The sequence below is a fragment of the Nyctereutes procyonoides genome, unplaced genomic scaffold (assembly GCF_905146905.1).
Source record: "Nyctereutes procyonoides isolate TBG_1078 unplaced genomic scaffold, NYPRO_anot_genome, whole genome shotgun sequence".
Classification (NCBI taxonomy): Eukaryota; Metazoa; Chordata; class Mammalia; order Carnivora; family Canidae; genus Nyctereutes; species Nyctereutes procyonoides.
Window position 1 is genome coordinate 51500603 of NW_026575126.1, and position 12870 is coordinate 51513472.

At 39.1% G+C, this 12870-nt stretch overlaps 1 protein-coding gene across 4 annotated transcripts in view; it reads right to left on the reverse strand.

The window, feature by feature from the left end:
* SMG1 (SMG1 nonsense mediated mRNA decay associated PI3K related kinase) overlaps window positions 1–12870 on the reverse strand; it is a 107572-nt gene that overhangs the window by 17520 nt on the left and 77182 nt on the right. For all 4 annotated transcript variants that reach the window (XM_055339330.1, XM_055339328.1, XM_055339327.1 and 1 more), the window contains 13 exons: window positions 11339–11585; window positions 10705–10934; window positions 8071–8319; window positions 7426–7564; window positions 7230–7339; window positions 6894–7112; window positions 6119–6309; window positions 5016–5188; window positions 4589–4868; window positions 3830–4102; window positions 3363–3597; window positions 2870–3096; window positions 151–301 (listed from right to left, as the gene is read on the reverse strand). In XM_055339330.1, coding sequence (XP_055195305.1) covers window positions 151–301; window positions 2870–3096; window positions 3363–3597; window positions 3830–4102; window positions 4589–4868; window positions 5016–5188; window positions 6119–6309; window positions 6894–7112; window positions 7230–7339; window positions 7426–7564; window positions 8071–8319; window positions 10705–10934; window positions 11339–11585 — 2724 coding nt within the window. The remainder of the gene's footprint in view (window positions 1–150; window positions 302–2869; window positions 3097–3362; window positions 3598–3829; window positions 4103–4588; window positions 4869–5015; window positions 5189–6118; window positions 6310–6893; window positions 7113–7229; window positions 7340–7425; window positions 7565–8070; window positions 8320–10704; window positions 10935–11338; window positions 11586–12870) is intronic.

Consider the following 12870-nt stretch of genomic DNA (forward strand, 5'->3'; position numbering starts at 1 on the left):
AGCAAGAGAGCACAAGCAGGAGGAATGGCAGATGGAGAGGGAACAGCAGGCTCTTCACTATGCAGGGAGCCCCAGGATCAAAGGACCAGGACCCTAGCCAAAGGCAGACACTCAACTGACTGGGCCACCCAAGGTACCCCTAATATTTACCTTTTCAACTAATAAGCCAAAAGCAGTTTCAACTTGGGCAAACATCCCATCAAATGCTACCAAAAGCATCTGACCAGCTGACATTTTTGGTGTTTCATCAACTGAACCATTTCTTGGTTGGATTAATTCACCATATTGAGCATGTAGTATTCTAGAGAAAAAGAAAAGGGAATTAAAATCCTAACTGAAGAGTAATAAATTTGGGGGAGAACACAAAAGGTCAGTAAGAGTCACAGCTAGCATGCAATCTAAAAAAATAAATCTTTTTTAAGATTTTAATTAATTAATTTTATTTATTTGAGAGAGAGAGAGAGAGAACGAACCCAGAGTGGGAGGAGGGACAGAATTCTCAAGCAGACTCCCTGCTGAGCATGGAGCCCCACACAGGGCTCAATCTCAGGTCCTCAAGATCACAACTGAGCCTAAATCAAGAGTCAGACACTTAACCAACTGATTGACCCAGGCACCCCTAGAAAAGAAGTCTTTTTGCATGCAGGAAAGACTGTTAGGATAAAATGATATGTAGTGCCATCATAATATGAAGTTAATGGTTCCAATTCAGTATTAGTAATTGTTCATGTGATCAAATTTTATGCAAACCTGGATTATGACAATTTTTAAAGAACTATATATTATAGTCTCACTTAACACAAAGAATGTAAAATAATACAAACCCCCAATAAATGTCAAGAATCACACAATTCTAAAGCTAGAGGACTTCACAAAAATTGTCAAGTATGTTCACACCACTGTCACATACATGAAACAGCCAACTACATACAGACCCCAAACTCAAAAACCTGCCATTTGTGGCACACTTGTTTTGAATAATGCATAGTTTGAGTTTAAGTCTCCAGAAATTCACCCAGCATATCATCAACTTAAGACTTACATAGTGGCTTATGTATCCAGACACTATTCTGAACATTTTATATTAAAAAATCAAAAATAGCATTCCTAGTACCTACAACTAGTATTATTGTTACTAATGTTAACCAAATCTGTTTTTTTTTTTTTTTAAGATCTTAAAAATTTATTCATGAGAGAAAGAGAGGGCAGAGAGGAGAAGCAGGCTCCCTGCAGGAAGCCCCACGTGGGACTCCATCTCAGGACCCTGTGATCATGCCCTAAGCTGAAGGCAGACACTCAACCACTGAGCCACCAGATGCCCCCGTTAACCGGATTTTCAACTTTATCACACACACATACAGAAATAACTATACAACTATTAAGAGAATTTAAAAAGGCTAACCAGGGCAATTTCCAATGGAAAAAAGAGCTACAAGATGGTATACAATTTTCCTTGAGATGATCAAAGGTTCTCCAAAACAAGGTACAAACAAGCTGTAACAGAACCAGGCATGAAGTTTGTTACCCAAATCACACATGAAGAGTAATCATCCATTTGCGGGTAAGGAAAATCTGACTTAGGTTATCATGGGGAGATAAATGAGGGCTGAAATTTAGTGAGAAAGAAAGGCATATAGATTTAGCATCTAAATGTTTAAATAATGCTAGAAATTTAAATGATAAAGCTATTATGCAAATAATCTAAATCATCTATGGATGTTTAGTTTATGCTATAATAATTGCACTCATTTTTTTAACTGTATGGTGAAATAATTATAAAGAAACATAAAATAGGAAAGTTTTGAATGCGGATGATGGAAAACATTAATGAATTATTGTTAACTTTTTGGGTGAAGTAACGGCACTGCAATTAAAAAAACTAAATTTGTATTTTAGATATATATACTTCCTGTATGTTTAAAAATGAAAAGATATCTGCTTCAAAATAATCAGGACAGTACAATCTAAACAAGACAAATAATTTAAACAATTTAAACAAGTGCAGATAATTGCCAAAGGTGGGGAAAAAGAAAGTTCATTATACTATTCTATTTTCTTTTCTTTGTATTTTGTCATAGGAGGAAGAATGGTAGGTCAATCCATTTCCACTCTCTCAATTATACTTTCTGGGGCAAATCTGACACCAGAATGCCAAAGAAAGAGGTCTTGAGTCACCAGAGATAAAGGGGCTTACAGCTTAGCTATGGGTAGAGTGCATAGCTGGAGGAACAGCCCAACCTTTACAGGTTCCAAAGTCAAACTGTTTCTCTGGATTTCAGAGATGAAAAACCACAATATTCAGTATCTAAAACAAACTTAAAAAGTTTAAGCAAACTTAGAAGCATTCACCTCAAGTGAGGTGTGTACTCCATTAACTAAACTGGCTCAGATGCTCCCATGAAGTTCTGAGGGCTGGTTTAAAAGTCCTACACTCCACTTTGTGTGTGTGTAGCACACATATCATGAAGCAACCACATTACAAGTATACATGTGTGTATGTGCTAAACATTCATGGAGCTACACACCCAGATGAGTGCATGTGTATAACTGGTGCAATCTCAGGAATCTCTGCTGACTGTACCGACATCAACTCCACAGTGTGACCATAGTACTACTGGGATGCAAAGTACTAACACTGCAGGAAAGATGGAGCCTCATAAGACATCCCTGCACACATGTGTTTTACAACTTCCTATGAATCTGTACTTATTTCCAAAAACAAAATTTTTAAAAATATAGGTAAACATTTTTAAGTAACTATATCTGCTGTAAAATTACAACTAAATTTACGTATAGTAAGAGCTCAGAAACTGTTATGTGGCTTTCCTATCTCCTTCGCAAGAAAACAGCACAGCTACCATTCACTTGCCTGGCAACATCGATGTAATGAGCATGTGTTTCTTCCTCGAGTCCCATAGCTGCATTTCTTAAATAGGCCTGAAGAGACTCAACTAGAGTCTGCAGGGGAACGCCATCAGTTGTCTGCTCAATAAGACTGTCCAGCTCATGAAGCATACTTTCTAACGTGTATTCTCCTTTCATTAAACATCTCAGTGCTTCTGGAAATATGATTTGCCGGAAATTTGAATTTAATTCCTATAAATATGTGAGAAATATATTTTAATGTTTTCTGAGTTAAGGTAGGGTTATACATTTAGAGGTTTAATGCCATGTACTAAGAACAAACTTATGCAACTGTAACCAACTTCTGGCTACAAACCTCACACTGACCTTTAAGTGACCGATTAAGCAACATTAAAAGGGGAAAAGTCAAAGTGCTTTTCTGAACCAGAGATAAGAAGTATAAATGTTCAATATCTAAAACAAACTTATCAATGTTACGCTAATTTAAAAGTGTTCACCTGAAGTGAGGTATATACTCCATTAGCTAAGTGAACTGCCTCAGAAGCTTCCATTGGGTTCGGAATGTCTAAGTCCTGTGGCACCAGGTGGCACTGCTTCAGTAACTGCACCAGGCAAGTGACGTTCCCACTCATACTGCAGAGCTCTTCCAAGAACCAGGCTCCATCCCGAGAGGTCAGATCCACCAGCTGTTCCCCAGCACTTGAAGCTGCACCTTCCATCATCAGGTTACGCCTAAATGCCAACAAGTGTTTGTACAATGAAAACTACTCAGCTATACTCACACACAAAAGTGGATACCTCAAACTCTGAAGGGAAGTAAAGCAGCTATAACAGTGAGTGAGACTAATGAAAGTAAAAAAAAATACATTAAGTTTGGTATTAAACAAAAGGCACATGCAATCTCAATAAGCATGAAAGTTTTCAAGACAACAAAATGGTCTCAATACAAAGTTGGCTAACTCACCTTGTAAGAGTACAAAGGGCGGAAATAATAACACTTGCTAGACTCAAAGATCCTTCTTCCCCATTCTCGTGAAGGAAAACCTTAATGCAACGTTCAATTTCTTTCAACTGATCTTCACAAACAGGCACAGTAACAGCTTCCTGTTTCAAGCGTTCCACTTGTCTAATAAGCCTGCTGTTGATGTCAGCTGCATACCGCTGCAGAGTCATCTCTGTGGCCGTGATGAATTGACACACTGTTGGTGGAGGCTGGGGAGCATACTGCATCTCGTATCTATGCAAACAGAGATGTTTGTATACAACATAAGCACTTCTTGCTTGTAAAGAAAGTTCACATTTTACACTGGAGAATATGGAATACTGTCTGTGATCCTCAAACCTTAAATAGTAGAAACCATGATTTCCATTTTTACAGATAAGAAAAAGTCTCAAGAGCTCAAGTAAACTTTATTTTTTCAAGTAAATTTTCTAAGACAACTTTTTTGTGAGCAACAGCTCAATGTTGCAGTTTAGCTGTCTTTACCCTGATCCCATCACTCTGACACTAGGACACATTTTAATTAGAAAAAACACACCATTTTATAAGGGAAAACAGGAGTTCAGATCCTCTTAAAACCAAGAAAAAAGAGACCCCCATTCAGATTCCATCCATCAACCATTTCTTTCAGAAAAATAAAATACTATATACATAAAATAATAATTTGAACACAACTCTGCTTCCAATCCCGAGAAATAAGAAAATTAAATGTGATCAACATACTTCCTGTACAGTTCTTGACAGCGCTCAACTGTGGTATTACAGATGAGCTCCTCCATCCAGGTCTTCCACTGCTCAATTCGATGTTTTTGAAATATGGCTTTTGGATACTGCAGAGCTACAGTTGCATAGTGATGCAGCTGTTCCAGACAACCTCGGAGCACTGAACGCCTCTGCTGGAGAAGCGCACCCACTTCTCCCTCTAGCTGCTCACACTGGCTAATCAAGTGCGCCTGGCCAGCATTCTGTAGAAAGGCTGTTGCGGGCACATAGCTTGGAGGACCTTTTGGTAAAAGAGATTATTAATCACAGTGAAACTATTCCAAAACAGCAGTCATTGAAAGGAGCACAAACCAGAACCCCACACATAAACACACAAATACAAAACTCACATGCTCAACATGTGTATCTAAGATAAATCAACCCATACCAAGGTCCATTTGTGAGCTTATCTCCTGAAGCAAACTTGCAAGTTGTGTTGCTTCTAAATTATTGAATGCAGCCTGATAATGTGTTATCCACTGTTCAAATTCATTCAGCTTCACCTGGATTGCTTCCTGTACAGCCCTTTGCTGAGTCTGTAGTTGAGTGTGTTCAGAATACCTAATAAGAGGAAATATTTTTTAATTGCCTCTTCCTTCTACTTAATTTCATAACCTTGATTTTGCTCATACTTGAGGATGCCTGGTAAGCTCCATTTCAATCTTAAGGGCATAATTCAAATGTCCCTTACTTCTCCGTTTTTGCCCATAATTGTCTCAACTCTACTCACAACATTTTAAATAAAACATGTTCAAAATCCACCACACACACAAAAAACAACCAGCACACCTACCAGGTTTTGAGCGTAAATGACAGACATTTTAATCCCAGAGACTCACACAGTGTGTGGCATTTGCATATTTACCCTTTACTGACCGCCTGGCTCTGTACAAGGTTCATTCAACTTGGATCATTCTGTTTAATGCTTAATTCAGCAAAGTGGATAAAATAATTGCCACTGTACTAATGAATAAGGATCCAGACACAAACGGTACAGAGAAACCCAAACCCCTCATTAAAAAGGGGAGGGGGGCAGCCCCGGTGGTACAGCGGTTTAGCGCCACCTCCAGCCCGGGGTATGATCCTGGAAACCCGGGATAGAGTCCCACATTGGGCTCCCTGCATGGAGCCCGCTTCTCCCTCTGCCTGTGTCTCTGCCTCTCTCTCTGTGTGTGTCTCTCATGAATAAATAAATAAAGATCATAAAAAAAAAAAAAAAAGAAAACCAAACCCCAGGTTTTCTGAATCCAAGTTCATGTTCTATTATACCCACTTATCTCCCATAATTACTCAAACATTTCAATTAAAAATAAAGCAGAAAATTGAAGTAAATTTCTATATCTTAATTTGAAATTGCAGTCCTTGGGAGAGCTTTTTATCATTTATGTAAATCGTTATAATAATTCTAATTGAAGTTGACAATGTTTATACAAATATGAAAATTCTCCTTAATGTCATGTATTTAGAAATAAGAGTTCAACACTTTTAAACCTGTGTTGCAGAGTGTGAGAAGGATGGTCCACTCCTTCAGCTCCTTCTAGAAACTCTATTTCTTCCAGGAGTTTGCCTTGAAGTTTTTCCACATCTGTCAGCTGCTCTTGCAAGCTTAGGTATTCATCTAAGCTGCTGTCCAGCTTGGGAAGCACAACCAGCATCTCATCCCTATTCTTAAACCAGTTCACCTATAAAAAGATAATTATCATCAGGGAAATTTTTACAGGGACAATTGTGAGATACGAGGACGTCTGCCACAGAGATTTGTTAGATGGACATCTCATATGTATTATTCTATTTAAATCTCTTATTTAAAACCCTGAAGGGGTGATGGCATCACGGATACTTTACCGAAAATGATAACCAGGGCATTTAAGTTCACACAGCCATAAACTGAGAATCAAATCTCACAATACCGTGTAGTCACCACCACGCCACACAACACAGCATTAGCATCACTGGCGGCCATGATATTAAAATTCAGACTGAGGAGAGGCTAACCAAGAAAGGAACACCTAAAATAGTCACTGGTAAATGCATTTCAATGTATTAAAAAAAAGGTGTAACTTTTTTTTTCAAGTCATTAATCCACCTCCAGTGAGTAAGAGTGTGATTGTGTGTCTGTGTATGGAAGCATTTCCTACTAACAAGACATCAAATTGCCCTATTTCACTGACATTTCAATGTTATACAGGACAGTCTTCCAAAAAAACCTTTTTTAAACAGTTTTACCCAGCAAAAGATGGTGATGATTTATTATTGTTGCCTTCACCTTAATTTCAGCTACTCTGGAAGAAAAGAGGCTGCGGGTGATCTCTCGCTCCATCTCTCTCTTGCTCTGCTTGCTCTCGGCCTGCTGGCCACCTCCACCATAGACAGCGCCAGCAAAGCCTGCCTCACCCCCAGCCGTCCAGTCCACCAGGGGGTCATACACAAAGGCCTCCAGCAATGTCAGCAGAGTCTCCCTGCCACGCCGCATGATGTGTAGAACCTGTATTCAGAGGTGTTTTAATCAGGTTTTGCCACAAGTTTCCTCACTAAAACGTAGTTTTTCATTCCACAAGATTTGTTAACAGGTACATTAAAAGGTGTAAGAGAAACAGCATACCTGCTCACATGAAAGCCTAAAAACACCTTCTACTCCAGTTACACCCAGTGCTGTTTCAATATTCTGTGTCATTCGAAAAGGTACTTTCTCAGGAACTCTAAGGCTTTTACCTTAAAAAGACAAAGTGTTATATTTTTGGCGTTTCATCAAAAACATCTGACCCTCACATAAATGTAAAGGTCCAATTTAATTTTACCTTTTTCAAAGCAAACATTGTAATCTATGTGAACCACTTCTCCAGTCGTCATATCTATGAGAACATTATCCAGGTGTCTATCTCCAAGGCCAATTATGTATCCAACCATAGACATAACTGCAGTAGACCTGGCATAAGACTAAACAAGAGAGGAGATGGGGAGGAGAGCAAGTTGTAATACCATTAGCAAACTTCCTTCCAACATGGATTTGATGTTCCAAAATGCACAAAATACCATAATCCCACTACCTCATTTCTAAATAGCACTCCTCAGGGCTGCTGCCAGGTGGTCACAGAGGCTCTGCACTGAGTAGCTAGCTGTACACAACCCTGTGGTCTTTGTTGGACCTACTTAGTATTTGAATGCTGGATTTAAAAAACAAAACTATTTTCAAACTCCCTAGTTTTTCCCTTTCTCAAGCTTTTATTCTTCTTTTCATTTCATAATACCCTCTGTTCTACCCTCACACAGTCATGTCCATGCCTTATGAAAATAACTGCAATGTAATATTTGAATACAGGTCTCAAACTACCAAGTCTGGAGGGAGACAAGGGGGAAGAAAAAGAGGGTGAACAACACAGACTAGACAGGAAGCAGGCAAAAGAAACAGTGACATTGATTATAGCCCAAAACAGAGCACGTACCTGTGTGACTCTCCACCATTCATCAGGTGTGGTACAAGATGACCAGAGCTCTTTAGCAAGGAGATTTGGAGGGGTAGCCTCCATTAACTCTTCTAATACTGCCTTCATTACATGAAGAGGCCAATCCCGTCGGGACACATCCAGGCTAAGTCCAACTGCTTTTAAAGCAGGGCCAATTTTACTATAATAAAGTTCACTAGGACGAGGTACAATTCCAGGATTCTGAGGAGTTTGGTAGGAATCTTGGGCCTTAAAAACAAAATTTGAAGAAAAGAGTCAACTTTATTTAAATAAAGATTATTTTGAATATATAGTATTTTAAAAACTGATTTTTGAGTGGCATTCTCCACCTACCTAATTCCACAGACCAAACAAATAATTCTTCTGGACTGTGCATCTACATTTCTTTCTCATAAGTAATACCACTTTACTAAAAACTTGGTCTACTATTTTCTTTTTTTTTAAGATATTATTTATTTATTTGAGAGAGAGAGAGAAAAAGAGAGAGCACTTGCGTGCATATGAGCAGGATGAGGGAGCGAGGGAGAAGCAGACTCCCTGCTGAGGAGGGAGCCTGATGTGGGGCTCGATTCCAGCTTTCCAGGATCATGAACTGAACCGAAGACAAGATGTTTAATCCACTGAGCCACCCAGGTGCCCCAACTCTTTTATTTTCTTAAGGTTTCATTCAAACTCAACATCTAATTTACATTCTTTGTAAAAGAGAATTCTACTGAAATTTATCATTAATTTATGCACAAATTTCATTCTTCACTAATAGGACTTCATCGATATAAAATTAACAGCACTAAGACAAAAATTTAGATAACCCCTAATTCCCAATTCTAATTTAACTCTCAGTAATTGTTCTACAATCTCCTATGCTTATTTTTTAAAATTGACTCCTTCCCAACTCTTGCTCCTTTCCATACCTACCCTAATTAGAATAATTATTTTGGCTAGATATGGAATCCCAAGGTTGAAACTGTATATAACTTATCTTTATTCCTGTAGCACTTAGTACTGTTCCTGGCATATACTAAGCACTCAGAGACTTAGCTAAAATGAATTCTAAATTAAATCCGTAGTCTAAATCAAAATCATAAATTTTCCAGGAACAAAATATGACATCGCAGTAATTAACTCTAAATGTAGTTTCTTATTTACATATTTAATTTAAAAGCAACTGGTTTTCAAAACTCTCTTATTTATAAATTTTTAAGATTTTATTTATTTATTCATGAGAGAGACAGAGAGAAAGAGAGGCAGAGACACAGGCAAAGGAAGAAGCAGGCTCCACACAGGGAGCCCGATGTGGGACTCAATCCCAGGACTCTAGGATCACGCCCCGGGCCGAAGGCAGGCATTAAACCGCTGAGCCACCCAGGGATCCCCCTATAAATTTAAAAGACCCTAGGGGCACCTGGGTGGCAGCTGGTTGTCTGCCTTTGGCTCTGGTCATGACCCTAGGTCCTGGGATCAAGTAGCACGTCAAGCTCCTGATTCAACAGGAACTCTGCTTCTCTCTCTCCCTCTGCCCCCCCAACCCCTGCCACTTGTTCTCTCACACACTGTCTCTCACATAAATAAAATCTTTTAAAAATTAAAGACTCTAGTAAGTAAGCCCAATAAAAAAAGCATTAAGATATGAAATATCAACTTACTGAATGATTAACAACCACACTATCACCTTACCTGCTTTCTTTGTCTAGAATAAGATTAACCAAATGTCACCATTGCCGCCTCTTAAAACTATCTTTTTTTAGAAGATTTTATTTGGGCAGCCCAGGTGCCTAAGCAGTTTAGTTCCACCTTTAGCCTGGGGCATGATCCCGGAGTCCCGAATCAGTCCCACGTCAGGCTCCCGGCATGGAGCCTGCTTCTCCCTCCTCCGGTGTCTCTGCCTCTCTGCCTGCCTGCCTGCCTCCCTCCCTCCCTCCCTCCCTCCCTCCCTCCCTCCCTCTCTCTCATAAATAAATAAATAAATAAATAAATAAATAAATAAATAAACAAATAAATAAATACATAAATAAATAATAAATGAATGAATCTTTAAAAATAATAAATAAAAAAAATAAAGTTTTAAGTGCACTTGGGTGGCTCAGTCGGTTAAGTGCCTTCAGCTCAGGTCACAATCTCAGGGTTCTGGAATCGAGTTCTGCATCAGGCTCTGTGCTCCATGGGGAGCCTGTTTCTCTTTCCTTCTGCCTGCAGTTCCCTCTCTCTCTCTGTCCAATAAATAAAATTAATGAATTATTTATTTATTTATTTTTAAAGATTTTATTTATTCATGAGAAACACAGGGAGAGAGAGGCAGAGACACAGGCAGAGGGAGAAGCAGGCTCCATGCTGGGAGCTGGATGTGGGACTGATTCGGGACTCCAGGATCACGCCCTGGGCCAAAAGCAGGCACTAAACCGCTGAGCCACCCAGGGATCCCCAAAACTGTATTTTTATAAAATTTGTCTCAGAAACACTTTCCTATATATCTCAAGACTATTCTATTACATTTACAAACTTACCAAAATGCTCAAAAACAGTAAGCCTAAGGAGTATTTCACAGAGAACAAGAGACTAATATATGTTTTTATGGAAATTCAAATAAAGGTACATGTATATTTGAAATTTATCAACCTTCTGTGCTTGTAAAGCAGCTTCCCGTTGTTGCCATCGTTTGTAAAGACCAAATAAGGGTGTGGCTCCATCCACCCACTGGATTAGTCCTGATCGGGTTCCTAGTGGTGTTACAGAATAGTGTCGGGCATGGAAACGGGGTGTTTCCTGGCGATTGATTGTAGCAAACATGGTATTCACAATAGACAGGAACTGCATTATTCTCTCATCCAGATGTAAATCTTCCAATCCTATGGAAATAAAATTTAAAGTAGCTATAGTGGTGACCAAATGGGGCTAAGTGCAATGGTGGGGATGGGATTACAAACATATCACTTTTGCATCTCCTCTCAATTAGCAGTAGCAGTCAAGAACTGAGAGCCAAGGAAGCGCAATGCAAGCATTAGAGAACATTCCGTTCAGTTGCAAGGTATTAGACACTAGCATTATTAGCTGTTCCTCAGTTCTTATATAAGTTCTTAAGCAAAGAGACAGTAGGAAATGGAAAATCTTAACTACCCAGTCTCCAACCATTTCCATTCAAAATCACAGAGGATATAAGACACCATGGCTATACACCTGGAACAATCCTCTCCCAGCACAAACACACGCAAAGCATTCATAATCAAATTAAGGCTTTTCTTTTAAATCCCACCTTTGAAGAGATACGGATAGCTCTTGCCATCTGACCCTAGAAAGAGCAGTTTCTTTGGCTTGGTTTTGGTAGGTAAGATGGTGATGGTTCCGCCCACACTGTGGATTGTGACAGTGTCTCTAGCTGATACTTCTCCAGGAAGAGCAATTTCAGTGTTAGTCATGGCAGCCAGCCACGGGCTGATTTCTTCAAGACGCAAGATATAACTTGCACGTTTCTGTGCTCTCTGTTGCAAACTCAGCATTATCTATATTCATAAGATGGGGGTGGGAGGAGTTTATGTTATCACTGCAGTACTTATTTCACATTCACTTTGGCATAAAAGTAAACTTAAAATACCAATGGAAAAAAAAACACCAATACAGATAACTTCACATTGTAATTCCTAAATTTAATTTCATGTTACATATTTGGGCCATTCCAAGAGAGCAACTACTGGTGTGCTGATATGACCTAGGTGATTTCTACCTTGTTCAGACCCATCTCTGCTTCTCTGTCCAAACAACCAATGCAATCAGAGCAGATGGAAGGAAAGCACTAAATTCAGGGCTGGTAGGAAATTAACTCCCCACTGCTAAGCTATATTTGATCAATGTGAAAACCAATCAATTATGTCCTAATTCATATAACTTTGACACCTATTGGCTATCAAGTATATGTACCCTTAGAAACCACCTGAAAAGTTGGTAACAATTTAGAACTCTGACTTCAAAATATACAGAATAAGACCACAACCCCCTCTAATAACTCACAGGGAGTGGATCACATGTAAGGTTGTATTCCTACTTATAAGCTAACTTAATAATGTGCACCTGAACTAATGAATTCTGAGTTCTGCTTTCACATGAGAAGTTTTTAATCAATCCTCAGCAAGTTTTGTTCCATAAAAGGAAAAAAACAACTGGAAACACCCCAAGTATCCACAGAAAGGAGAATGGATAAACTAACATTTTCCCATTATTAGATCAATGTTCAGCTGCATACAAAATACGGGTGAACTGTGGCACCTGGGAGGGTCAGTCAGTTAAGCTTCTACCTTTGGTTCAGGTCATGATCCCAGGGTCCTGAATCCAGCCTGGCGTCAGGCTCCCTGTTTAGTGGGGTTTCTGCTTCTCTCTCTCCCCCTGGCCCTCCCCATTTCTGCTCTTTTTTAAAGATTCTTTTTTATTTACTCATGAGACACAGAGAGAGAGAGAGGCAGAGACATAGGCAGAGGGAGAAGCAGGCTCCCCATGGGAATCCGATGTGGAACTTGTGGACTCTGGGATCACACCCTGAGCCAAAGGCAGATGCTCAACCACTGAGCCACCCAGGGGTCCCTCGGTCTCTTAAATAAATAAATAAAAAGAAAAAAAGAAAAAAGAAAAACATGGATAAATCGTAAAGAAAAAAACCCTAATGCTGACCCATCAATTATGCAATAAACACATACTTGCATATATACATATAAATGAAGTTTTATTTTATTTTATTTTTTTTTAAGATTTTATTTATTTATTTATTCATGATAGTCACACAGACAGAGACAAAGA